Genomic DNA, 25,159 nt, shown 5'->3' with positions numbered 1-25,159 from the left:
TCACTATGATCAATACACGTTTTTATTGAGTGTACTTTAACAGAGCTGAGATTTACTTTAAGTGCATTCACCCTATTGCTTACACATATCAAGTTGTTTCAGATCAAAGTGCCTAGGGAGGAGGGGATAGGGTTTCTTCTGGACAGGGCCTAAGTATACTGGCCCAAGAAGTGCATGCCCTACAGATTAGAGGTCGAGCGATTAATCGGAATGGCCGATTTGAATTAGGGCCGATTTCAACTTTTCATAACAATCGGAAATCGGTATTTTTGGGCGCAGATATTTATTTATTTACACCTTTATTTAACTATACAAGTCAGTTAAGAACACATTCTTATTTTCAATGACGGCCTAGGAACGGTGGGTTAACTGCCTCGTCCAGGGGCAGAAAGACAGATTTTCACCTTGTCAGCTCGGGGGATGCAATCTTGCAGCCTTACAGATAAGGCTCCACATGCCAGTTACGCAAATGCAGTAAGCCAAGGTAAGTTGCTAGCTAGCATTAAACTTATCTTAGAAAAAACAATCATAATCACTAATTAACTACACATGGTTGATGATATTACTAGATATTATCTAGCATGTCCTGTGTTGCATATAATCTGACTAAGCATACAAGTATCTGACTGAGCGGTGGTAGGCAGAAGCAGGCGCGTAAACATTCATTCAAACAGCACTTTCGTGCGTTTTGCCAGCAGCTCTTTGTTGTGCATCAAGCATTGCGCTGTTTATGACTTCAAACCTATCAACTCCCGAGATGAGGCTGGTGTGACCTAAGTGAAATGGCTGGCTAGTTAGTGCGAGCTAATAGCGCTTCAAACTTCACTCCGTCTGATCCTTGGGGTGGTTGTTTCCCTTGCTCTGCATGGGTAACGCTTCGATGTTGTGGCTGTTGTCGTTGTGTTGCTGGTTCGAGCCCAGGGAGGAGCGAGGAGAGGGACGGAGGCTATACTGTTACACTGGCAATACTAAAGTGCCCATAAGAACATCCAATAGTCAAAGGTTAATGAAATACAAATGGTATAGAGGGAAATAGTCCTAAATAACTACAACCTAAAACTTCTTACCTGGGAATATTGAAGACTCATGTTAAAAGGAACCACCAGCTTTCATATGTTCTCATGTTCTGAGCAAGGAACTGAAACGTTAGCTTTCTTACATAGCACATATTGCACTTTTACGTTCTTCTCCAACACTTTGTTTTTGCATTATTTAAACCAAATTGAACATGTTTCATTATCTACTTGAGGCTAAATTGATTTTATTGATGTATTATATTAAGTTAAAATAAGTGTTCATTCAGTATTGTTGTATTTGTAATAACGACAATTACAACATTAATTTATTTATTTATTAGATTGGCCAATTAATCGGTATCGGCTTTTTTGGTCCTCCAATATTCGGTATCGCCGTTAAAATCATAATCGGTCGACCTCTACTACAGATACACTATATATGTGGACACGACTTCAATTTTGTAAATGAGTATTTCAGCAACACCCATTGCTGACAGGTGTATAAAATTGAGCACACAGCCATGCAATCTCCATAGACAAACATTGACAGTAGAATTGTCTTACTGAAGAGCTCAGTGACTTTCAACTTGACAACGTCATACTGTAGGATGCCACCTTTCCAACAATTCAGTCAAATTTCTGCCCTGCTAGAGCTGCCCAGGTCAAATGTAAGTACTGTTATTGTGAAGTGGAAACATCTCGGAGCAACAATGGCTCTGCTGCGACGTGGTAGGCCACACAAGCTCACAGAACGGGACCGCTGAAGCGAGTCGCGGGTAAAAATCATCTGTCCTCGGTTGCAACACTCACTACCGAGTTCCAAATTGCCTCTGGAAGCAACGGCAGCACAATAACTGTTCGTCAGGAGCTTCATGAAATGGGTTTCCATGGCCGAGCAGTGATGTTAAGCTCGCCGTTAATGGACTCTGGAGCAGTGGAAATGCTTTCTCTGGATTGATGAATCATGCTTCACCATCTGGCACTGTAACGGAAGAATCTGGGTTTGGCGGATTCCAGGGGAATGCTACCAGCCCCAATGAATAGTGCAAACTGTAAAGTTTGGTGGATTAATGGTCTGGGGCTGTTTTTCGTAGTTAGGGCTAGGCCCCTTAGATCCAGTGAAGGGAAATCTTAACGCTACAGCATACAATTACATTCTAGGCGATTCTGTGCTTCCAAATTTGTGGCAATAGTTTAGGGAAAGGCCCTTTCTTGTTTCAGCATGACAGTGCCCCTGTGCACAAAGCAAAGTCCATACAGAGCCCGGACCTCAAACCCCATCGAACACTTTTGGGATGAATTGGAAAACCGACTGCGAGCCAGGCCTAATAGCACAACATCAGTGCCTGACCTCACTAATGCTCTTGTGGCTGAATGGAAGCAGGTCCCAGCAGCAATGTCCCAACATCTCGTGGAAAGAATTCCCAGAAGAGTGTAGGCTGTTATAGCAGCAAAGGGGGGACCAACTCCATATTAATGCCTATGATTTTGGAATGAGATGTTCAACGAGCAGGTGTCCATATACTACATTACCAAAAGTATATCTCTCATTGGGACAGTGGTTAGGGTGTTTGTTGGTGCTGATGGCCTGGGTTTGAAACCTGCTAGGGGAGTCACCCTACTTTCACATTCTTAGCAATATAAACTCCATGGCCAGTTTTATGGTACACCCATCTAGTACCAGGTCATTGAATTTGGACGCCTTTGCCTCCGAAACAGCATGAGTTCTTCGGGGCAAGTAATGTCTGATAAATGCAATTCAAAACAGCAATAGTTACATTAACATACAGTACTGTACCAGTCAAAAGTTTGGACACACCTCAGTCAAGGAGTTTTTCTTTACTTTTACTATTTTCTACATTGTAGAATAATAGTGAAGACATCAAAACTATGAAATAGCACTTATGGAATAATGTATTAACCAAAAAAGTGTTAAATCAAAATAGATTTGAGATTCTTCCAAATAGCCACCCTATGCCTTGATGACAGCTTTGTACATTCTTGGCATTCTCTCAACGAATGTCATGAGTAATGCTTTTCCAACAGTCTTGAAGGAGTTCCCACATAATCTGATTCACGCAGTCTCCTCTGAACAGTTAATGCTGAGATGTGTCCGATACTTGAACTCTAAAGCATTTTTTTCGGCTGCAATTTCTGAGGCTGGTAACTCTATTGAACTTATCCTCTGCAGCAGAGGTAACTCTGGGTCTTCCTTTCCTGTGGCGGTCCTCAGGAGAGCCAGTGTCATCATTGCGCTTGATGGTTTTTGCAACAGGACTTGATGACATTTTCCACATTGACTGACCCCCATGTCTTCAAGTAATGATGGACTGTCATTTCTCTTTGCTTTTTTGAGCTGTTCTTGCCATAATATGGACTTGGTCTTTTACCAAATAGGTCTATCTTCTGTATACCACCCCTACCTTGTCACAACACAACTGATCAAACGCTTTAAGAAGGAAAGAAATTCCACATATGAACTTTTGGCAAGGTACACCTGTTAATTAAAATGCATTCCAGGTGACTACCTCATGAAGCTGGTTGAGAGAATGCCATGAGTGTGCTAAGCTGGCTACTTTGAGGAATCAAATGTAAACATTTGTTTAACACTTTTCTGGAAACTACATGATTCCATATGTGTTATTTCATAGTGTTGATGTCTTGTAAATTAGAATTTGTTCTTAACTGACTTGCCTAGTTAAATGAAGGTTAATAAATAATAATTCACTATTATTCTACAATGTAGAGAATAGTAAAAATAAAGAAAAACCCTTGAATGAGTAGGTGTGTCCAAATTTTGACTGGTACTGTATATTGCCAAGAACATGAGAGTAGGGTGACTACTCTAGCAGATCTTCCACCCAGGCCACTAACAGCAAATGCCCTAACCACTCTCCCAATAAGGTATATCTCTAGGGCAGGGCTCTCCAACCCTGTTCCGGGAGAGCTACGGTTCTGTAGTTTTTCGCTCCAACCCTAATCTAGCACACCTGATTCTAATAATTAGCTGCTTAATAAACTGAATCAGGTTAGTTACAACTGGGTTTGGAGTGAATCTACAGGAGGATAGATCTCCAGGAACACGGTTGGAGAGTAATCAAATCAAATCAAATGTATTTATATAGCCCTTCGTACATCAGCTGATATCTCAAAGTGCTGTACAGAAACCCAGCCTAAAACCCCAAACAGCAAGCAATGCAGGTGTAGAAGCACGGTGGCTAGGAAAAACTCACTAGAAAGGCCAAAACCTAGGAAGAAACCTAAAGAGGAACCAGGCTATGTGGGGTGGCCAGTCCTCTTCTGGCTGTGCCGGGTGGAGATTATAACAGAACATGGCCATGTTCAAATGTTCATAAATGACCAGCATGGTCGAATAAGTAATGCGCTAGGGCAGGGCTGTAATGCGCTAGGGCAGGGCTGTCTAACCCTCTTCCTGGAGATCTACTGTCCTGTGGATTTTCAGTCCAACCCTAATTTAACACACCTGATTCTACTAATTAGCTGCTCAACAAGACCTTAACTAGCTGACTCAGATATTGCTAAATTAGGGTTGGACTGAACCTACAGGACAGTGAATCTCCAGGAAGAGGATTGGGCAGCCCTGCGCTAGGGCATGTGGTTATTGGGCCAGTATACTTAGGCCCTCCTAAACCCTCTACCCTAGGCACTTGTGGGATCTGAAGCAACTTGATAGATGTGAGCAATATAGTATTTACTTCAAAGTGCATTTACTCTATCAGCTCTTTTAAAAGTACACTCAAGAAAATATTTTATTTACCATGGTGATTCAGTAATATCATTAAAACAGGTTAATATGCCCCACCAACATTAGACAACACTAATCAACACTAATCAAATAATAATAAGTAAATAAGTTATGAGAATAGTCAGATTAACTTGATTTACTTTTAGCGTTTTCTGTTTTAATGTTAGTCTTTAATCACTATGATGAATAAAATATGTTTTCTTGAGTGTACTTTTAACAGAGATTTACTTTGAAGTGCAAGGTGTAGGAATACAGGTGAAATCAGTGACTGATACGGACACGGTGGCGTAGCAGGAACATTTGAGTACTGTGAACTAGAGGTCGACCGATTTTTATGATTTTTCAACGCCGATACCGATTTTATTGGAGGACCCAAAAAAGCAGATACCGGTTAATCGGCCAATTTTTAAGTGGTGTGTTTTTTTTGTTTTTTGTAATAATGACAAATTACAACAATACTAAATGAACACTTATTTTAACTTAATATAATACATCAATAAAATCAATTTAGCCTCAAATAAATAATGAAACATGTTCAATTTGGTTTAAATAATGCAAAAACAAAGTGTTGGAGAAGAAAGTAAAAGTGCAATATGTGCCATGTAAGAAAGCTAACGTTTAAGTTCCTTGCTCAGGACATGAGAACATGTGAAAGCTGTTGGTTCCTTTTCAATCAAATTCAATCAAATTTATTTTATATAGCCCTTCGTACATCAGCTGATATCTCAAAGTGCTGTACAGAAACCCAGCCTAAAACCCCAAACAGCAAGCAATGCAGGTGAAGAAGCACGGTGGCTAGGAAAAACTCCCTAGAAAGGCCAAAACCTAGGAAGAAACCTAGAGAGGAACCAGGCTATGTGGGGTGGCCAGTCCTCTTCTTTTAACATTAGTCTTCAATATTACCAGGTAAGAAGTTTTAGGTTGTAGTTATTATAGGACTTTCTCTCTATACCATTTGTATTGAATTAACATTTGACTATTGGATGTTCTTATAGGCACTTTAGTATTGCCAGTGTAACAGTATAGCTTCCGTACCTCTCCTCGCTCCTCCCTGGGCTCGAAGCAGGAACCCAACGACAACAGCCACCCTCGAAGCAGTGTTACCCATGCAGAGCAAGGGGAACAACTACAAGTCTCAGAGCGAGTGACGTTTGAAACGCTATTAGCACACACCTCGCTAACTAGCTCGCCATTTCACATCGGTTACACCAGCCTCATCTCGGGAGTTGATAGGTTTGAAGTCATAAACAGCGCAATGCTTGACGCACGAAGAGCTGCTGGCAAAACGCACAAAAGTGCTGTTATAATGACTGCTTACGAGCCTGCTGCTGCCTACCACCGCTCAGTCAGACTGCTCTATCAAATCATAGACTTAGTTATAACATAATAACACACAGAAATACGAGCCTTAGGTAATTAATATGGTCGAATCCGGAAACTATCATCTCAAAAACAAGACGTTAATTCTTTCAGTGAAATACGGAACCGTTCTGTATTTTATCTAAGGGGTGGCATCATTAGTCTGACTATACACTGACTGCGTGCAATGAACGCAAGAGAAGTGACACAATTTCACCTGGTTAATATTGCCTGCTAACCTGGATTTCTTTTAGCTAAATATGCAGGTTTTAAAATATGTACTTCTGTGTATTGATTTTAAGAAAGGCATTGATGTTCATGGTTAGGTACACATTAGAGCAACGATACGCACTGTATCGATTTATATGTAACGCAGGACACGCTAGATAAATTAGTAATATCATCAACCATGTGTAGTTAACTAGTGATTATGATTGATTGTTTTTTTATAAGTTTAATGCTTGCTAGCAACTTACCTTGGCTTACTGCATTCGTAACAGGCAGTCTCCTCGTGGAGTGCAATGAGAGGCAGGTGGTTAGTGCGTTGGACAAGTTAACTGTAAGGTTGCAAGATTGAATCCCCCTAGCTGACAAGGCCGTCATTGAAAATAAGAATATGTTCTTAACTGACTTGCCTAGTTAAATAAAGATTAAATAAAGGTGTAAAAAATATTGTCCAAAAATGCAGATTTTCCGATTGTTATGAAAACTTGAAATCGGCCCTACTTAATTGCCCGTGCCGATTTAATCGGTCGACCTCTACTGTGAGCCAGGAGTTTGAGTTCAAGTCCCAGGTGAGGACATGTTAAATAATAATTTTGAGTATTGCATGATGGGCCCTGTAATTCCTCTCAGATAAGAGATCAGCTGAAATCAGATCACACAGCTTCTTAATAACAGGCCTGCATTAACCTGTACCATGCTCCATGGTGTGATAGGCACTTAGGTAGAGAAGTGGCGAGGCAGAGACAGACTCCTCCAGCCTGCACTGACTCTCTCTGTCACTCTGTCACTAGTCAGCCTGTCAGCATTACGGCCCTCTCACAGGGAAACACATGACAGACCATGGAGATTAAAGGGCCACAACGTGCCCTCCCAATTATCCCCCCCCCCCCCCCCCCCCACACACACATTAATGACTTATAAATATCTCCTTCAGAGATATTGTGTTAAACAGCTGCACATGTTTTTGTTTTTACTTGCATACATTAAAGGATTAAAATGAATGTATTTTTTATTGTCAATTGCATACATTGTCATCTGAATCACAGAGGTGCGTGGGGCTGCCACATTGGGCACCCGGGGAGTTGTAGCCTAGTGGTTAGAGCGTTGGACAAGTAACCGGAAGGTTGCAAGTTCAAACCCCCGAGCCGACAAGGTACAAATCTGTCGTTCTGCCCCTGAACAGGCAGTTAACCCACTATTCCTAGGCCGTCATTGAGTTAAATAAAGGTTAAATAAAGGTTAAATGGGAGAAAAAAAATTAAGATGGTTGCATCACTGCCTGGTATGGCAACTGCTCGGCCTCCGACCGCAAGGCACTACAGAGGGTAGTGCGCACGGCCCAGTACCTCACTGGGGCCAAGCTTCCTGCCATCCAGGATCTCTATACCAGGCAGTGACAGAGGAAGGCCCTAAAAATTGCCAAAGACTCCAGCCACCCCAGTCATAGACTGTTCTCGCACAACAAGTCTAGGTCCAAAAGGCTCTCTACCCCCATGGAAAATGACCCCAAGCATACTTCCAAAGTTGTGGCAAAATGTCTTAAGGACAACAAAGTCAAGTTATTGGAGTGGCCATCACAAGGCCCTGACCTCAATCCTATAGAAAATTTGTGGGCAGTACCTGAAAAATCGTATGCGAGCAAGGAGGCCTACAAACCTGACTGTTACACCAGCTCTGTCAGGAGGAATGGGCCAAAATTCACCCAACTTATTGTGGGAAGCTTGTGGAAGGCTACCCAAAACGTTTGACCCAAGTTAAACAATTTAAAGGCAATGCTACCAAATACTAATTGAGTGTATGTAAACTTCTAACCCACTGGGAATGTGATGAAAGAAATAAAAGGTGAAATAAATCATTCTCTCTACTATTATTCTGACTATTATTCTGACATTTCACATTCTTAAAATAAAGTGGTGATCCTAACTGACCTAAAACAGGGAATTTTTACTTGGATTAATTGTCAGGAATTGTGAAACTGAGTTTAAATGTATTTAGCTAAGGTGTATGTTAACTTCCGACTTAAACTGTACATTACCTCAATCACCTCAACTAACCGGTGCCCCGCACATTGACTCTGTACCGGTACCCCCTGTATATTACCTCGCTATTGTTATTTTATTACTGCTGTTTAATTATTTGTAACTTTTTTCCCCTATTTAAAAAAAAAAAATTTTTACTTAACACTTGTTTTTTCTTAACTTTTTAAAGCATTGTTGGTTAAGGGCTTGTAAGTAAGCATTTCACTTTAAGGTCTACCTACACCGGTTGTATTCTGCACATATGACATAACATTTGATTTGATTTGTAACGGTCATGAGCTAATGGTCATCACGGTGATCAAGGGGAAGCTCGTTTCCTTCACGGTGATTTCCATCTCTCTTATTGGGATTAGCCACAATGCATTATTCAAGTCCAATCCATCTTCCTGTATCTCTGTGTGTGTGTGGGGGGAATAGTAAGTCTGGCACAGATTTTGATATAGGGAGGAAGACTGTGTCCTAGTGCCACAGGCAGTTAGGAGATTTGGTGAATAGTCTTCTCTCAGTCCTGTATAGTGTTTAAAAGGGCTGTTCTTCCCTCTACATAGAATAGCCCAATGTGGTTTCATAGCTTCATAGTCTCTGAAGCCATATTTCAACATCAATCATGCATCTCACCACATGGGCCAGCAGAAAAATGTGTCCACTTTGGGGTGGCGAAGGTTTTAATAGTCTTATCTTATTCTCCCCATTCCTATGAACACATTGATATATGATACCCACTTCAAAAAAATAGTTGCTTTCTATATTTTTCACACCTTTAATATGTCTTGCTGTATGGGAGTCTATGCAATGCTGTGAATGAAATGCATCAGAAATGTATTGGCAAGTTCAGGAAAATATCAGGGTGTGTGTGTGTGTGTGTGTAGAAGATCTGCATTGCTCTATTTGCCCTGACCCCTAACCATGAACTAGGTGACGCATTCAGTTGACTTCATTTATTTTAAACCGTCGCAGCAGGGCAAATGATTCAGGGCTGACCCTAAAGCCTGGTCCTGGTGACGTCCCTATAATGCTGTATTCCATGACCTTTTCCTCTCCTAAAACCTACCTGTATCCAACCTCTCCTTAGAAGGGACCTGAACTATTTTGATTTTATCTCTCACTGGCATGAATCTAAAATCAGCTTTGCTGGTGAAATATTTCTTTCTCCCTGAAGTGCTTTTCCTTAAGGTGTTTTTCCATTGATAAATGAATAATGTGATTTAGTGGTATTTGAGAGAGCCGGAGGAAGAGAGAGGTTGTGGGAGTTAGAGCCCATGTGTGCATGCAGAATCAATTTGAACACAATCAAAACTTTAAAGGGATTAAAGCGCCTGTGATGAGATAGCATACTCAAAATGGTTTAAAATAGCTGCAGAGATTTACGCTAATGTAATCCAATTTAAAGGAGCCTCCTTCAAATATTTATTATTTAAGAACCATCTGTTTGAAGCCCCGGGGGTCAGACATGTACAGTATATGCACACAGTCTTCCACAAAGAAGGCTATATTATTGTCCTACCTCACTAACTGCCTCCCACCATCCAGAACCCAACTCACCCCCCATATACCTCTCACTCAGTGGAGGCTGCTGAAGGGAGAACGGCTCATAATAATAACACATGGAAACCATAGCTGTGTTTGAATACTCATACAAACGGTACTAACCATACTATTTGTGACATAAATTGAGTATCTAGTATGCTTATTGGTCATAGTATGGATATATTTAGTATGCCAAAAGTTCCCGGATGTCGTACTAAATTCTCCAAAATATGAAGTATACACGCAGTGGACACTATTTCTGTACTTTTAGGGCCCATAATGCTATTCTTCAGAAAATGGGCGTGGTTTTACAACATGTTAAGAAAATGTTGAGCATTACAGCAGTATGTACCGCTGGTATGTTAACTAGTTACATAATGTTACTTGGCTACTAATACATCTGGCTATCTACTCCGATTTCCGAACACTCTCGTCTGAGTGTGCCAGAGTGCAGAATAACTTATGAATTTATGAACGCTCACCACCTGTTGAATATGGCTGGTGTCAGTGAACGTCAGCAAAAAAAGCTTGATTAAATTGTTGCCAGCAGCACAGTTACAGTACAGTCACCAACGCTCTGGATAACATGAAAACAGCCCAACCAGCTCTGCTAGGGTGAGTGAAATGGTAAGAGAAAGATGTTTTCTCATTTGTGTCTGGAAGTAGCTAGCCGATGTTACACTGTTGGCTTGGGTGTTTGTCTACCTTTGTGAGGTCAGAACGCTCGGATCAACCCTACTCCTCGGCCAGAGCGTCCAGTGTGCGCCACGAGAGTGAAATTTACGAACACACTCAGAATCATAAAATGTCTAGCTAGTCATTTGTAATGCTAACAAGCTAGCATGAGGTTGTATTGCAACAGCGTCAACTTCCGGTATACAGGCGAAGCGCTAGTACGCTCAACTGAAATGATACCGTTCGTTTACAGTATACTAAAATATGCTAAGTATGTAGAATACAGTATGTTAGTATGGTTATTCTAACACAGCTCATGTGTTTGATGCATTTGATACCATTCCACTAATTCTGGTCCAGCCATTACCATGAGCCTGTCCTCCCCAATTAAGGTGTCACCAACCTCCTGTACTCTCACTTTACCTTAATCCTCTTTTTACATAGCCAAACACAGGTTTAGCTTTGTGGACTGTCAGGACACGTTTTGTAATAAAGCCTCATATTTTCCCATCATTGAATGCCACTCAGTCTGAAATGTTACATCAGCCACGGGCCATTTATAAACTGTAGCCACCTTGCCACTCATTGTGCTGTCAGTCAGTCTCGCCTAGTCAGTCCCCTGTGAATCCTTCCCTCTCACCAGCAGCTTCAGATTAGTGGTTAATTTGAAGTCTCCGTCAGCACAGAAGAGGAGAGGGAGAGAGAGATGGAGGAGGGTAACTTGAACACAAGACCCTCAGGAGATAAAGACTACGGTGAAAAGAGTGATTATAGTGAAAGATAAACCAACTGTCATTTAACAGAACCACTTATCTTCGGCCCCGATGCTGGAGGGTGGGCATGGTTGTGTGTGTCAGCAAAGTACTGGAATAATTTTCATTGTTTTACAGGCAATTTGTATTTTTGAAGGAGCATCCAGGCTGTATCACATCCGGCCGTGATTGGGAGTCCCATAAGGCGGCGCACAATTGGCCCAGCGTCGTCCGGGTTTGGCTGGGGTAGGCCATCATTGTAAATAAGAATTTGTTCTTAACTGACTTGCCTAGTTCAATAAAGGTTAAATAAAAAATATATGTTGTACTGATGGTGTTCAAAACGTAGGGAATATTGGTTTGTTGTTTTTCGTTGTGGATTTCAGAAGTTAAGCCTATATTTTTAACATGCTTGCTTGGATATAATTGAATTACTCTCATGGATTATTATAGATTATTGATAATCTAAAAATGGAGGCGCTAAACATTTTGCCTGGCTACCCATCCACATCGCAGGGTAGCCTAGTGGTTAGAGCGTTGGACTAGTAACCGGAAGGTTGCAAGTTCAAACCCCTGAGCTGACAAGGTACAAATCTGTCGTTCTGCCCCTGAACAGGCAGTTAACCTAGGCCGTCATTGAATATAAGAATTTGTTCTTAACTGACTTGCCTAGTTAAATAAAGGTAAAAAAAATAAAAATCGCTCCGGGCAAACGTCACACCCACTAACGTTTCTCCTCACGATGAGTCTGGATTTGATCTCCTCCCCGACGACTCCTCGAATGCGAACACATTGAAACCATTTTGATTGGTCCCTGAAACCGATGGGTTGGGCCTGAACACACGTGGGTAGAGCTGCTTTTAGGATGTAGTCATTGGCTTTGATACTCTTATTGGTTAGAGACGATCCAATCGCTGTTGACTTGTTTTGTACAACGCTCCTCACTTAGACGTCAGCAGGAAAGGACTTCTATGGTGGCAGTCTAGCGATATAGAGTGGAATTAAATTCAGTATGCGTTACCAGGCTACAAAACATTGGCCATTGATATCAAATTAATCCACCACATCCATGTGATTCTAGTCTGTTGGTGATTCTTATAAAGATTTGCTGCCCCCTCTTGGCTGCTCATGGTAACAGACATTCTCAGCGGTCTCTTGTTTGAGTTCGACCAGCCTGATGAGTCAGGCAACCAGCTCGGCATGACCATGACAGTAATTGCTGAGATATTTTTTCCACAGATTTTAGAATCCTACATTTGACTTTTTTTTTAATATGACTAAAGGGCCCACTATACTAATGCCTGTCTGTCATACATTTTTGGGGGAATAGATGAGTCTAGTTGTATTTCATAGGCAGGATGCATCTTTACAAAAAATATACCTTAATACAGTATAAAACCATGGTAGTTATTAAACATGCCAGTTGACAGTGATGCCCCGCCTACATTGTTTTACAGTGGCAGCTTTTCAAGGGTTTATCTGTTGATGGATGTAGATTCATGATGATACACCTTCCAGTGTGTCTCATCTCTCTGCAGCAAAACACAACCCAGATGGAGAGTGGAGACCGAGCCAGGGATTAGGGAAGATTTTCCTTCATTTAATAAGCAACCTAGTCCAAGAAGAAGCGCAAGAATAGTCACAGGAATATATAGCATTATCCTGCATTAAGGCGGAGTGAGTGTATCATTTAAAATAACCATTCATCATTCTAATCTACAACACAGTCCAATACTCGTTCGCATTAGGATACACTGTATTATTATCCACAAAGTCTGGAGGGCTTAGACTTAGCTGCAGATATTTGTATAGAATTGTTCCCATAGGTATGCAAACTATGATAAAAATTCATGGTCATAAAGTATCACTCTAAATACATTTTTCCATAATGACGCAATCCATCCTAATCCAATCACATCTTACATCTATTTTCCCATAGGGTTCCATGTGGAGACCTCTGTGAAAAAATGGTTTTACATAGATAGCAAAAGGGTTCTATCTGAAACCAATGATGGTTCTCCTACACTCTAAAAAGAAAGGATTCTTCAAATTAAAACTGGGGGAACCTCTAAGTTCTTCAAAGAACCCCCTTTAATGGTTGCTCGAATAAACTTTTGGGGTTAATTTTTTTTTACCCCCCCCCCCCAAATTATTAATCAGCATAACAATAACACTATTTTAGTTGTCAGTGTTTTTATGATTTTAGTGGCAAAGCAGAAAAAAAAATTGAGATGAGGTAAACTGCCAGCAGTTCAATCGGTATATTTTCTGGGGTGTTAATGTGTTGATATCCTTCGTATCCATAGCCAGAATGATTTTCTAGTGCATGGTGATCGAACAGGTTTCCAGTTATATTAATCAGCCATGTAGGGAGGGTGAATTCTAGGAATACAAAAATAATAATTATACAGATTAACAAAACGTGCACACGACAGTATTCATGCAATGGTTTTTGTGGTAAATGTGAATGAAACTGCTGTTCACTTTTGACAACCGTTATCATACACGTACCTGGTCCATAATGTAGAGACCTCTGGGATCTTCATTGAAGAGGTCAAGGATGAGGAGGATGGCTGCTGTGACTGAGTCCTATAAAGTTTTAGAGGAACCAGTAGTATAAAGTACTTAAGTAAAAATACTACTTAAGTAGTTTTGAGGTATCTGTACTTTCCTATTAATATTTTTGACACTTTTACTCCACTACATTCCAAATTCCTAAGGCACTCGCACATCTAAGCAAACATTTTGCAGGTCAGTGATACTATCAAAAGCAGTGTGCGGTTTCCTTTTTCACTCCACTACATTCCTAAAGAAAATAATTTACTTTTTACTCCTTACATTTTCCCTGACATCCAAAAGTTACATTTTGAATGCTTAGCAGGACAGGAAAATTGTCTAATTCACACATTTATCAAGAGCGCATCCCTGGTCATCCCTACTGCCTCTGATCTGGCAGACTCACTGAACACAAATGCTTTGTTTGTAAATTATGCCAGAGTGTTGAACTGTGCCCCTGGGTATCAGTAAATTTAAACACTTTTTAAACTATAAATTATTTATACTTTTACTTTTGATACTTAAGTACATTTTAAAACAGAATATTTTTTGACTTTTACTCAAGTAGTATTTTACTGGGTGACTCACTTTTTCATTTTTCTTTTAAGGTATTTTTACTTTTACTCAAGTATGAAAATGTAGTACTTTTCCACCACTGAGAGAAACCATTAATAAAAATGTGATAACCTACATGTGATCTGCATAACATGTGATCTGCATAACATGCGACAAACCAATACCAATTGTACATACCTTTTTGTGCGCCTCTTCATCAGTATACCTGCAGAAATAAGTAGGAAGTTCAGTCATCTGCACCCAATGCAGCTATAGCCATCAACATATTCTTACCACTTTGTTGATTGACATCCGTTGCATTATGTCCATTTTCTGTTTTAGAAAGAATTTTAAAAGGGAGGACGTGCCAAACACAGCCATTTGCACAAATATGAAAGATAGAGGGTGTCATCATAAAACAATATCAATTTAGATCATACAAGGTAGAAACCTTACCTTAAATTGAGGCAATCTTAAAAAGTTCTGTTAAGTACCTGCACCTGCTGTTTTCGCAAATTCAAATCTCAATGTTTCAGTTGGGCAGGTAGTTCTTGGGGATTCTTGCAGGAACCTAAGGAGGTTCCTTGATGAACCCCACCTCCTATGGGGTTCTTGAAAGTACCTTTTGGGTGCATTTTTAGTGCCAAAGAACTTTGAGGATCTTAGAAGAACCCTTGTTGAACCCTTAACTTTTAAAGTGTATTGGGACAGGCGAAGAACCCTTTTATGTTTGCACCTTTTTATCGAAGAGTGTAGCACTGCTCCTTTAGAACACACTCATCATTTCTCAGTAAAGATAATGCCCCCATCTCAAGCAGAAAAAAATGTGTTTTCATCCCTAACAGGATTAGAGAGTCACGCCAAATCAGAAAAAACAATCCAGGGTCTCATATTTTGTTGAATTACACAATGGCTGATACAATGATGATGCTATTAAACTCATGGGTCATCCACTTACTTCAGTCAGTCTGACAGCATCAGCTTTGATGACTGTTATAGGAAGTTGGGACTTTCATTGGCGTAAGAGTGGACATTGGCATTCTCCATTGGCGCATTGGTTCTCATTTGTCTTGGGAATTTCTGTGGAACAACGGTCTCTAATAAACTTGTAAGTTCAATGCAAGTTCAGGTTCAGTACATGAATCAAGTAGTTTTATTTAGGCCTATCCATTTCTGTTAGTATATGTCTTCAAAACCTGTGCAGGCTAAGAGACTTGTCTGAGATGAGAAAATACATGTAATTTAATGTAACTAATACTGCAAATATGAGAATGAGAATCCAGTCATGGCAACAGCTAGCAGCAGAGACGGTTGTCAAAGTGACCATGTGTTAGTCTACCTCATCTGTGTCCAGCTGAGCTGTTGAACTTGGGTCACGTGAAGCAAGAGTCAGTCAGGTTTGAATTATTTAGCCAGGGATTGTTTAGGGATTAGTCAATAGGTGCTTCACGGCATAAATTAAACAAGGGCCACCATAGCAATGGGGTCACATGATACCAGGGGAAATAAGTCACTGCAACTATAAGCCCAGAACAAGATGCCAGCACTTACGTCAGACCGATGCCCAGTTGCGCCCCCCCCCCCCCTCCCTCTTTATCGCTCTTGCTCTCTCTCACTCTCACTCTGTGTCACTCTCTCTAATTTGCTCAGCTGAATACACTTTAATTCCAGAAAGAAAATAACAGGGGTGCAGTCACACTAGCTGTTGAGCAGCCCCTAGCCTAGCTAGATGTACGTGTGTGTGCGGACTTGTCCCTCTTGCTGAACGTGTGTTTGCGTTTATGGGGACTGGGGGTTAAGACCCTCTTCTTATAGGGTTATTGTTTTTGTGGACTAGGGATTTGAGACCCTCGTCACGTCACGCTGAGGGGGTTGTCTGTCCGTGTGTGGAGGGGGTTATTCTGTGTGTGTGTGTGTGTGTGGGGGACCTAGCTCCAAGCTGGCGGATCGGGAGGACTCAGATTGCTCGGATCAGATGATCCATCTTCAGCTGACCATCTCAGGGGATTGGCCAGCACCCTGTGAGTGAGCCTGCCCACCACCATAGTCTAGTTCAATCTCTCCTCTTTTTCTACTTCTTATCTCTCATTTTACTCTCATTCCATTCATTCAATTCTCATCATCCGATCTTTCTCATTCCAACTCTCCATGCTCCTCTACTTCTTCTCCTCTCCACTTTTATTTTATCATCTGCTCTTCCTCTACCTCTTTTGAATGCTTTGGTTGTAGGCTGCTGGATGATACTTTAGGTTTTATTGCTCTGCCTTATGTCTTTATGATTATCCTGAGTGTAGTTATATAAGTTATTTATTGGCATATAGTCTTGATATTTTCTAGTAGGAGATATGGGCTAGACCTGGTCGTTAAATGGGATCTAGTGAGCAGTTCTCCAACAGTTCAATCAACTAAATGCTTGAGATTATTTTATGCATATCCAGATATTTCAATCATTTCTAATGCTTGACATTAGCATATGTCTCTTTAGAAATTTCAATCAACACAAATGTTTGACTATCTTATGTATTTTTTGATATCCCAAATGGTTCAAATGTTTGAGGTAATCTTATGAATGTATTTGATTTATTTTGTATCTGAAAAGTGTCATTTTGTTTGAGGTCCTGTAGGCTATATCATCAATATAACTATGTTACAGTTCAAGTTTACAGCAAACAATTCAGGGTTGTCTGACTACACATAGGAACAAACAGAACTTGGTAACAGTGTACAACATCCCAAATGTGTGTAAATTATTGATTTGTGAGATCTGTGACCTCCATTTTGGTCACTGTGGACCCGAGTCCAGCTGAATGTTGCCCAGATTACGTAAAAGCCCTCTCAAACAGCTGTGGGGGATGACAGAATTTTATCCACTATTAATCAAGGCACTGTAATTATTCTGCTTTTGATCTTATTTTTTTTATATTTAATGTGCTCCGTCTTCCCCTTCAATTGATCTCATCTGGGCTTTGTAGGTTTACATCTGGCCAGTATTTGTAGTGTTAGGGAGATTACCAGTAGCCGTGTTGAATTATGATAGCTGAATAAAAACAGATTGCAAGAGAGGGCTATACAGATATCAAGATGATGTCAAGGAAGACCTAAATGTGATTTTTGCTCCTGACCTCTTACTTACTGTAGGTTGACTTTCATGGGCTTCAAGGCTCGGTCATTTATGTGAAGCACCCTGTGACAAGTAGGGCTGGCATAATTACCGTGTCACCAACGGTTATGGATGAAGACAGAATGAAAGTAAAATAGGTTTTTATTGTGGAACGAACAGATGACTGGAGACGGGACATCCAGGCATTTGTGTGGATGAGTCCATTTCTGCTATAACATGGACTCTACAATGTGGTGAAACCTTGTTGCTCCTTGCTGAAAACAAGCATGGTGTTGTAGCAAACGAGTCATCCGTGATCTAGGCGACCCTCCCTAGCATCAGTAGCATCAGCAGTCGGGAGTGGAGGAGAGGGGAAAATGTGCGTCTTAATGGTTATTATGGTGACTGGTTATTTGGCTGACCAATAACCGTCATCCACAATTCCATGACCGTCACAGCCCTAATGACAAGTGATGTCATACTTGAATATTTAACTGAACTGACAAGATTGGAAGAGTTTTGTTGACTGCAATTCACCGCTTAAAACAGTTCAATGTTGGCAGATCTGTGGAAGCAATATGGCGGAAGCTTCACAACTAAATCGCCTTTACCTAGGGCTGTGGCGGTCACGAAATTTCGTCAGCCAGTTATTGTCAAGCAAATAACTGTCGATCTCACTGTAATTCACTGTTTATTAACATAAACACATTTAGCATCTCCTGGCTTTCACACACAGCCTACAAGCCACTGATGCAGACCTTTGGAACATCTACATTTTAAAAAGTCTAAATCCATGTAATAAATCAATTATTTATTTCAGACAGGTTTAAAGAAACATGATATGAAGAAAATGTAGTCTATTTCAGAAGAACATAATAGCATACTCTGAGTTGTCCTTATGTTAGGTTCTGATCTGGCCATGACAAATGGCTTTGGGATACACTAGTTCATTTAGCTGACAAGATTTGCTTAGAACTCTGTGGCATTATTTTATATTATTTTATAGTATGAAGAATACAATTGAACAAAGTTGAATAAAATAGAATGGATATTTTCTTCAAGCGATTGAAGTGTGCACATGCGGCTATTCTGTGTTGAGTGGTTAACAAAGAAATAGGTACTTATATGCTTAATTTAGAGTTACTAATGTAACTTTAGTTGTTCTAATAACTTTGGGCTATAGGTTTAGATTTTTTAATACATTGTAAGGCTGCATGATGCGACTAATAGTGATTTGAAAAAGTATGCTTGAAAGGCATGAGCTCTGCTTTGTTTTTTTATGTGCTGTACACACCAGCCTATCATTAACAATTTGACAAGCACTTGGCAATGCCTCCAATTTCGCTGCAGCATCCCCTTTGTGGCCGTAATGCACCCTCAAAACATCCATGCCTTCTGCGGCCATAGTGCCCTTGGCCCGGAATGCTGCATTGTACCCTTCTCCCTCGGTGCTGCGTGTTCCGAGGCATCTCTCACTCACATGACTCTCCATTATGTGATCGGGTCTTTCTCACAGGCTACAGGTGAAGACAGACACATTGGGGACGTAACTGTGTGAGTCCTTATCCAATTCTGAGGTACATATTGAATATATTTACTTTTCGTCAGCCAACAAGATGAGTAGGCCTAACGAACAGCAAAAGCACTAGCCTATGTCAATCGACAGTCCCCCGTAGTACAAAAGTCAACCTATTCTGTACGAAAAATAAATACTCCAAACATAGTATGGGACAGTTGTGGGATGTGATAGATCCCAAATTAATACAACCACTAGCATCAAATAACCTTTTTTATGCAATGTGGCTGATGCAACAGATCAGAACGTTTAGCTTAAAATGTTGATAAACTATTATTTCTTCACATTATAAGCACAGCAATGAGCACATGGCAGTAGGCTATATTCGCGAATGTTCCATTAGTGGAAAACACCATTATCAAAAGTGACAGCAAATGTGATTATGCATGTAATGCTTTTATTATAAAGGTGCATTGTTATGATGAAAATGATCTTCCCCAAACTTGACTCTGCTTATGTACAGCACCTTGCAAAAGTATTCACCCCCCTTGGTGTTTTTCCTATTTTGTTGCATTACAACCTGTAATTTAAATGTATTTTTATTTGGATGTCATGTAATGGACATTAACAAATTAGTCCAAATTGGTGAAGTGAAATGAAAAAAATAAATAGTTTCAAACAATTTGGAAAAATAAAAAACTGGAAAGTGGTGGGTGAATATGTATTCACCCCCTTTGCTATGAAGCCCCTAAATAAGATCTGGTGCAACCAATTTACCTTCAAAGATTGCACACAGGTGGATTGCACACAGGTGGACTTTATTTAAGTGTCACATGATCTGTGTATATATACACCGGTTCTGAAAAGCCCCAGAGTCTGCAACACCACTAACCAAGGGGCACCACCAAGCAAGCAGCACCACAAAGACCAAGGAGTTCTCCAAAGAGGTCAGGGACAAAGTTGTGGAGAAGTACAGATCAGGGTTGGGTTATAAACAAATATCAGAAACTTTGAACATCCCACAGACATCCCACCATTAAATCCATTATTAAAAAATGGAAAGAATATGGCACCACAACAAACCTGCCAAGAGGGTCGCCCACCAAAAATCACGGACCAGGCAAGGAGGGCATTAATCAGAGAGGCAACAAAGAGACCAAAAACAACCCTGAAGGAGCTGAAAAACTCCAAAGCAGAGATTGGAGTATCTGTCCATAGGACCAATTTTAAGCCATACACTCCACAGAGCTGGGCTGTACAGAAGAGTGGCAAGAAAAAAGCCATTGCTTGTTCGCAAAATGGCATGTGGGTGACTCCCAAAACATAGGGAAGAAGGTACTCTGGTCAGATGAGACTAAAATTGAGCTTTTAGGCCATCAAGAAAAACGCTATGTCTGGCGCAAACCCAACACCTCTCATCACCCCGAGAACACATCCCAGTGAAGCATAGTGGTGGCAGCATCATGCTGTGGGGATGTTTTTCATCAGCAGGGACTAGGAAACTGGTCCGAATTGATGGAATGCTGGATGGTGCTAAATACAGGGAAATCCTTGAGGGAACTGGTTTCAGTCTTCCAGAGATTTAAGATTGGGACTGAGGATCACCTTCCAGCAGGACAATGACCCTAAGCATACTGCTAAAGCAACACTCGGGTGGTTTAAGGGGAAACATTTAAATGTATTGGAATGGCCTAGTCAATGCCCAGACCTCAATCAAATTGAGAATCTGTGGTATGACTTAAAGATTGCAATACACCAGTGGAACCCATCCAACTTCAAGAAGCTGGAGCGGTTTTGCCTTGAAGAATGGGCAAAAATCCCAGTCGCTAGATGTGGCAAGCTTATACCCCAAGCGACCGTAATTGCTGCAAAAGGTGACTCTACAAAGTATTGAGGGGGGGGGGGGGGGGGTGAATAGTTACTCACGCTCAATGTTAACGTTTTTTGTCTTATTTCTTGTTTGTTTCAAAATAACAAATATTTGGCATCTTCAAAGTGGTAGGCATGTTGTGTAAATCAAATTATACTAACCCCCCCCAAAAAAACATTTTAATTCCAGGTTGTAAGACAACAAAATAGGAAAAATGCCAAAGGGGCTGAATACATTCGCAAGCCACTGTATGCTGTATGCAAGTTAGGCTCTACACCCCTTGTATAGCGGATTTATGCGCTTTATTTTAAGAAGTTATTTGGCCACTTTAGTTGTGATACAAACCTTGTGAAAACATATAGGCCTATAGGCTAGACTACATGCGGTGATTTGAAAAGTCGCACAAATAGGCATTGTTCTGATGCTGGGCATCATTCACAAGTGATAATATATAATTAACAAGTGATAGGCTAGTATTGTCTTTATGTATACTAAATAACATACAGTACATTCGGAAAGTATTCAGACCCCTTGACTTCTTTCACATTTTGTTACGTTAGAGTTATTCTAAAATGAATTAAATAGTTTTTTGTATCAACACCATGGGACCACGCAGCTGTCATACCGCTGAGGAAAGATGTGTTCTGTCTCCTAGAGATGAACGTACTTTGGTGCGAAAAGTGCAAATCAATCCCAGAACAACAGCAAAGGACCTTGTGAAGATGCTGGGGGAAACGGGTACAAAAGTATCTATATCCACAGTAAAACGAGTCCTATATCGACATAACCTGAAAGGCCGCTCAGCAAGGAAGAAGCCACTGCTCCAAAACCGCCATAAAAAAGCCAGACTACGGTTTAGCCAGACTACGGTTTACAACTGCACATGGGGCCAAAGATTGTACTTTTAGGAGAAATGTCCTCTGGTCTGATGAAACAGAAATTTAACTGTTTGGCCACAATGGCCATCGTTATGTTTGGAGGAAAAATGGGGAGGCTTGCAAGCCGAAGAACACCATCCCAACCGTGAAGCACGGGGGTGGCAGCATCATGTTGTGGGGGTGCTTTGCTGCAGGAGGGACTGGTACACATAACAAAATAGATGGCATCATGAGGGAGGTAAATGATGTGGATATATTGAAGCAACATCTCAAGACATCAGTCAGGAAGTTAAAGCTTGTTCGCAAATGGGTCTTCCAAATGGACAATGACCCCAAGCATACTTCTAAAGTTGTGGCAAAATGGCTTTAAGGACAACAAAGTCTAGGTATTGGAGTGGCCATCACAAAGCCCTGACCTCAATCCTATAGAAGATTTGTGGGCAGAACTGAAAGTGTGTGCCAGCAAGGAGGCCAACAAACCTGACTCAGTTACACCAGCTCTGTCAGGAGGAATGGGCCACAATTCACCCAACTTATTGTGGGAAGCTTGTGCAAGGTTATCCAAAATGTTTGACCCAAGTTAAACAATTTAAAAGCAATGCTACCAAACACTAATTGAGTGCATGTAAACTTCTGGGACCCACTGGGATGAAATAAATAAATGCTGAAATAAATCATTCTCTCTACTATTATTCTGACATTTCACATTAAATTAAAGTGGTGATCCTAACTGACCTAAGACAGAGAATGTTTACTCAGATTAAATGTCAGGAATTGTGAAAAACTGAGTTTAAATGTACAGTGCCTTGCGAAAGTATTCGGCCCCCTTGAACTTTGCGACCTTTTGCCACATTTCAGGCTTCAAACATAAAGATATAAAACTGTATTTTTTTGTGAAGAATCAACAACCAGTGGGACACAATCATGAAGTGGAATGACATTTATTGGATATTTCAAACTTTTTTAACAAATCAAAAACTGAAAAATTGGGCATCCAAAATTATTCAGCCCCCTTAAGTTAATACTTTGTAGCGCCACCTTTTGCTGCGATTACAGCTGTAAGTCGCTTGGGGTATGTCTCTATCAGTTTTGCACATCGAGAGACTGACATTTTTTCCCATTCCTCCTTGCAAAACAGCTCGAGCTCAGTGAGGTTGGATGGAGAGCATTTGTGAACAGCAGTTTTCAGTTCTTTCCACAGATTCTCGATTGGATTCAGGTCTGGACTTTGACTTGGCCATTCTAACACCTGGATATGTTTATTATTGAACCATTCCATTGTAGATTTTGCTTTATGTTTTGGATCATTGTCTTGTTGGAAGACAAATCTCCGTCCCAGTCTCAGGTCTTTTGCAGACTCCATCAGGTTTTCTTCCAGAATGGTCCTGTATTTGGCTCCATCCATCTTCCCATCAATTTGAACCATCTTCCCTGTCCCTGCTGAAGAAAAGCAGGCCCAAACCATGATGCTGCCACCACCATGTTTGACAGTGGGGATGGTGTGTTCAGGGTGATGAGCTGTGTTGCTTTTACACCAAACATAACGTTTTGCATTGTTGCCAAAAAGTTTAATTTTGGTTTCATCTGACCAGAGCACCTTCTTCCACATGTTTGGTGTGTCTCCCAGGTGGCTTGTGGCAAACTTTAAACAACACTTTTTATGGATATCTTTAAGAAATGGCTTTCTTCTTGCCACTCTTCCATAAAGGCCAGATTTGTGCAATATATGACTGATTGTTGTCCTATGGACAGAGTCTCCCACCTCAGCTGTAGATCTCTGCAGTTCATCCAGAGTGATCATGGGCCTCTTGGCTGCATCTCTGATCAGTCTTCTCCTTGTATGAGCTGAAAGTTTAGAGGGACGGCCAGGTCTTGGTAGATTTGCAGTGGTCTGATACTCCTTCCATTTCAATATTATCGCTTGCACAGTGCTCCTTGGGATGTTTAAAGCTTGGGAAATCTTTTTGTATCCAAATCTGGCTTTGAACTTCTTCACAACAGTATCTTGGACCTGCCTGGAGTGTTCCTTGTTCTTCATGATGCTCTCTGCGCTTTTAACGGACCTCTGAGACTATCACAGTGCAGGTGCATTTATACGGAGACTTGATTACACACAGGCGGATTGTATTTATCGTCATTAGTCATTTAGGTCAACATTGGATCATTCAGAGATCCTCACTGAACTTCTGGAGAGAGTTTGCTGCACTGAAAGTAAAGGAGCTGAATAATTTTGCACGCCCAATTTTTCAGTTTTTGATTTGTTAAAAAAGTTTGAAATATCCAATAAATGTCGTTCCACTTCATGATTGTGTCCCACTTGTTGTTGATTCTTCACAAAAAAATACAGTTTTATATCTTTATGTTTGAAGCCTGAAATGTGGCAAAAGGTCGCAAAGTTCAAGGGGGCCGAATACTTTCGCAAGGCACTGTATTTAGCTAAGGTGTATGTAAACTTCCGACTTCAACTGTACATAAGAATTTAGACCCTTTACTCAGTCCTTTGTTGAAGCACCTTTGGCAGCGATTACAGCCTGGAGTCTTCTTGGGTATGACACTACAAGCTTAGCACACTTGTATTTGGGGTGTTTCTCCCATTCTCTCAAGCTCTGTCAAGTTGGATGGGGAACGTCGCTGTACAGCTATTTTCAGGTCTCTCCGGAGATGTTAGATCAGGTTCAAGTCCGGGCTTTGGAAGGGCCACTCAAGGACATTCAGAGACTTGTCCCGAAGCCACTCCTGTGTTGTCTTGGCTGTGAGCTTAGGGTTGTTGTCCTGGTGGAAGGTGAACCTTCGCCCCAGTCTGAGATCCTGAGCGCTCTGGGGCAAGTTTTCATCAAGAATCTCTCTGTATTTTTGTTCCGTTCATTTTTCCTTAGATCCTGACGAGTCAACCCAGTCCCTGCCACTGAAAAACATCCCCATAGCATGACGCTGCCACCACCATGCTTCACCGTAAGGATGGTGCTCGGTTTCCTCTAGAAATGATGCTTGGCATTCAGGCCAAAGAGTTAAATCTTGGTTTCATCAGACCAGAGAATCATGTTTCTCATGGTCTGAGTGTCTTTAGGTGCCTTTTGGCAAACTCCAAGTGGGCTGCCATGTGCCTTTTTTCTGAGGAGTGGCTTCCGTCTGGCCATTCTGCCATAAAAGCCTGATAGGTGGACTGCTGCGAGATGGTTGTCCTCCTGGAAGGTTATCCCATCTCCACAGAGGAACTCTGGAGCTCTGTCAGAGTAAACATCAGGTTCTTGGTCACTTCGCTGACCAAGCCCCTTCTCCCTTGATTGCTCAGTTTGGCTGGGAGGCCAGCTCTAGGAAGAGTATT

The 25,159-nt window shown here is 41.0% G+C and overlaps 1 protein-coding gene across 4 annotated transcripts in view; it reads left to right on the top strand.

The window, feature by feature from the left end:
- The window catches only part of esamb (endothelial cell adhesion molecule b), a 79,978-nt gene that overhangs the window by 32,340 nt on the left and 22,479 nt on the right, over window positions 1-25,159 (top strand). Inside the window, exon 1 of one of the 4 annotated variants that reach the window (XM_021588085.2) lies at window positions 16,156-16,491. The exons of the other annotated variants lie outside the window; for them this stretch is intronic. Coding sequence (XP_021443760.1) covers window positions 16,446-16,491 — 46 coding nt within the window. The 5' untranslated portion in view covers window positions 16,156-16,445. Of the gene's footprint in view, window positions 1-16,155; window positions 16,492-25,159 lie in introns of those variants that run through there. 4 annotated transcript variants of the gene reach the window in all.

This window comes from Oncorhynchus mykiss, chromosome 27 (genome assembly GCF_013265735.2).
Source record: "Oncorhynchus mykiss isolate Arlee chromosome 27, USDA_OmykA_1.1, whole genome shotgun sequence".
In the NCBI taxonomy this organism is placed as follows: Eukaryota; Metazoa; Chordata; class Actinopteri; order Salmoniformes; family Salmonidae; genus Oncorhynchus; species Oncorhynchus mykiss.
Note: the sequence above shows the minus strand (reverse complement) of the source record. Positions and strands in the feature narration are given on the sequence as shown.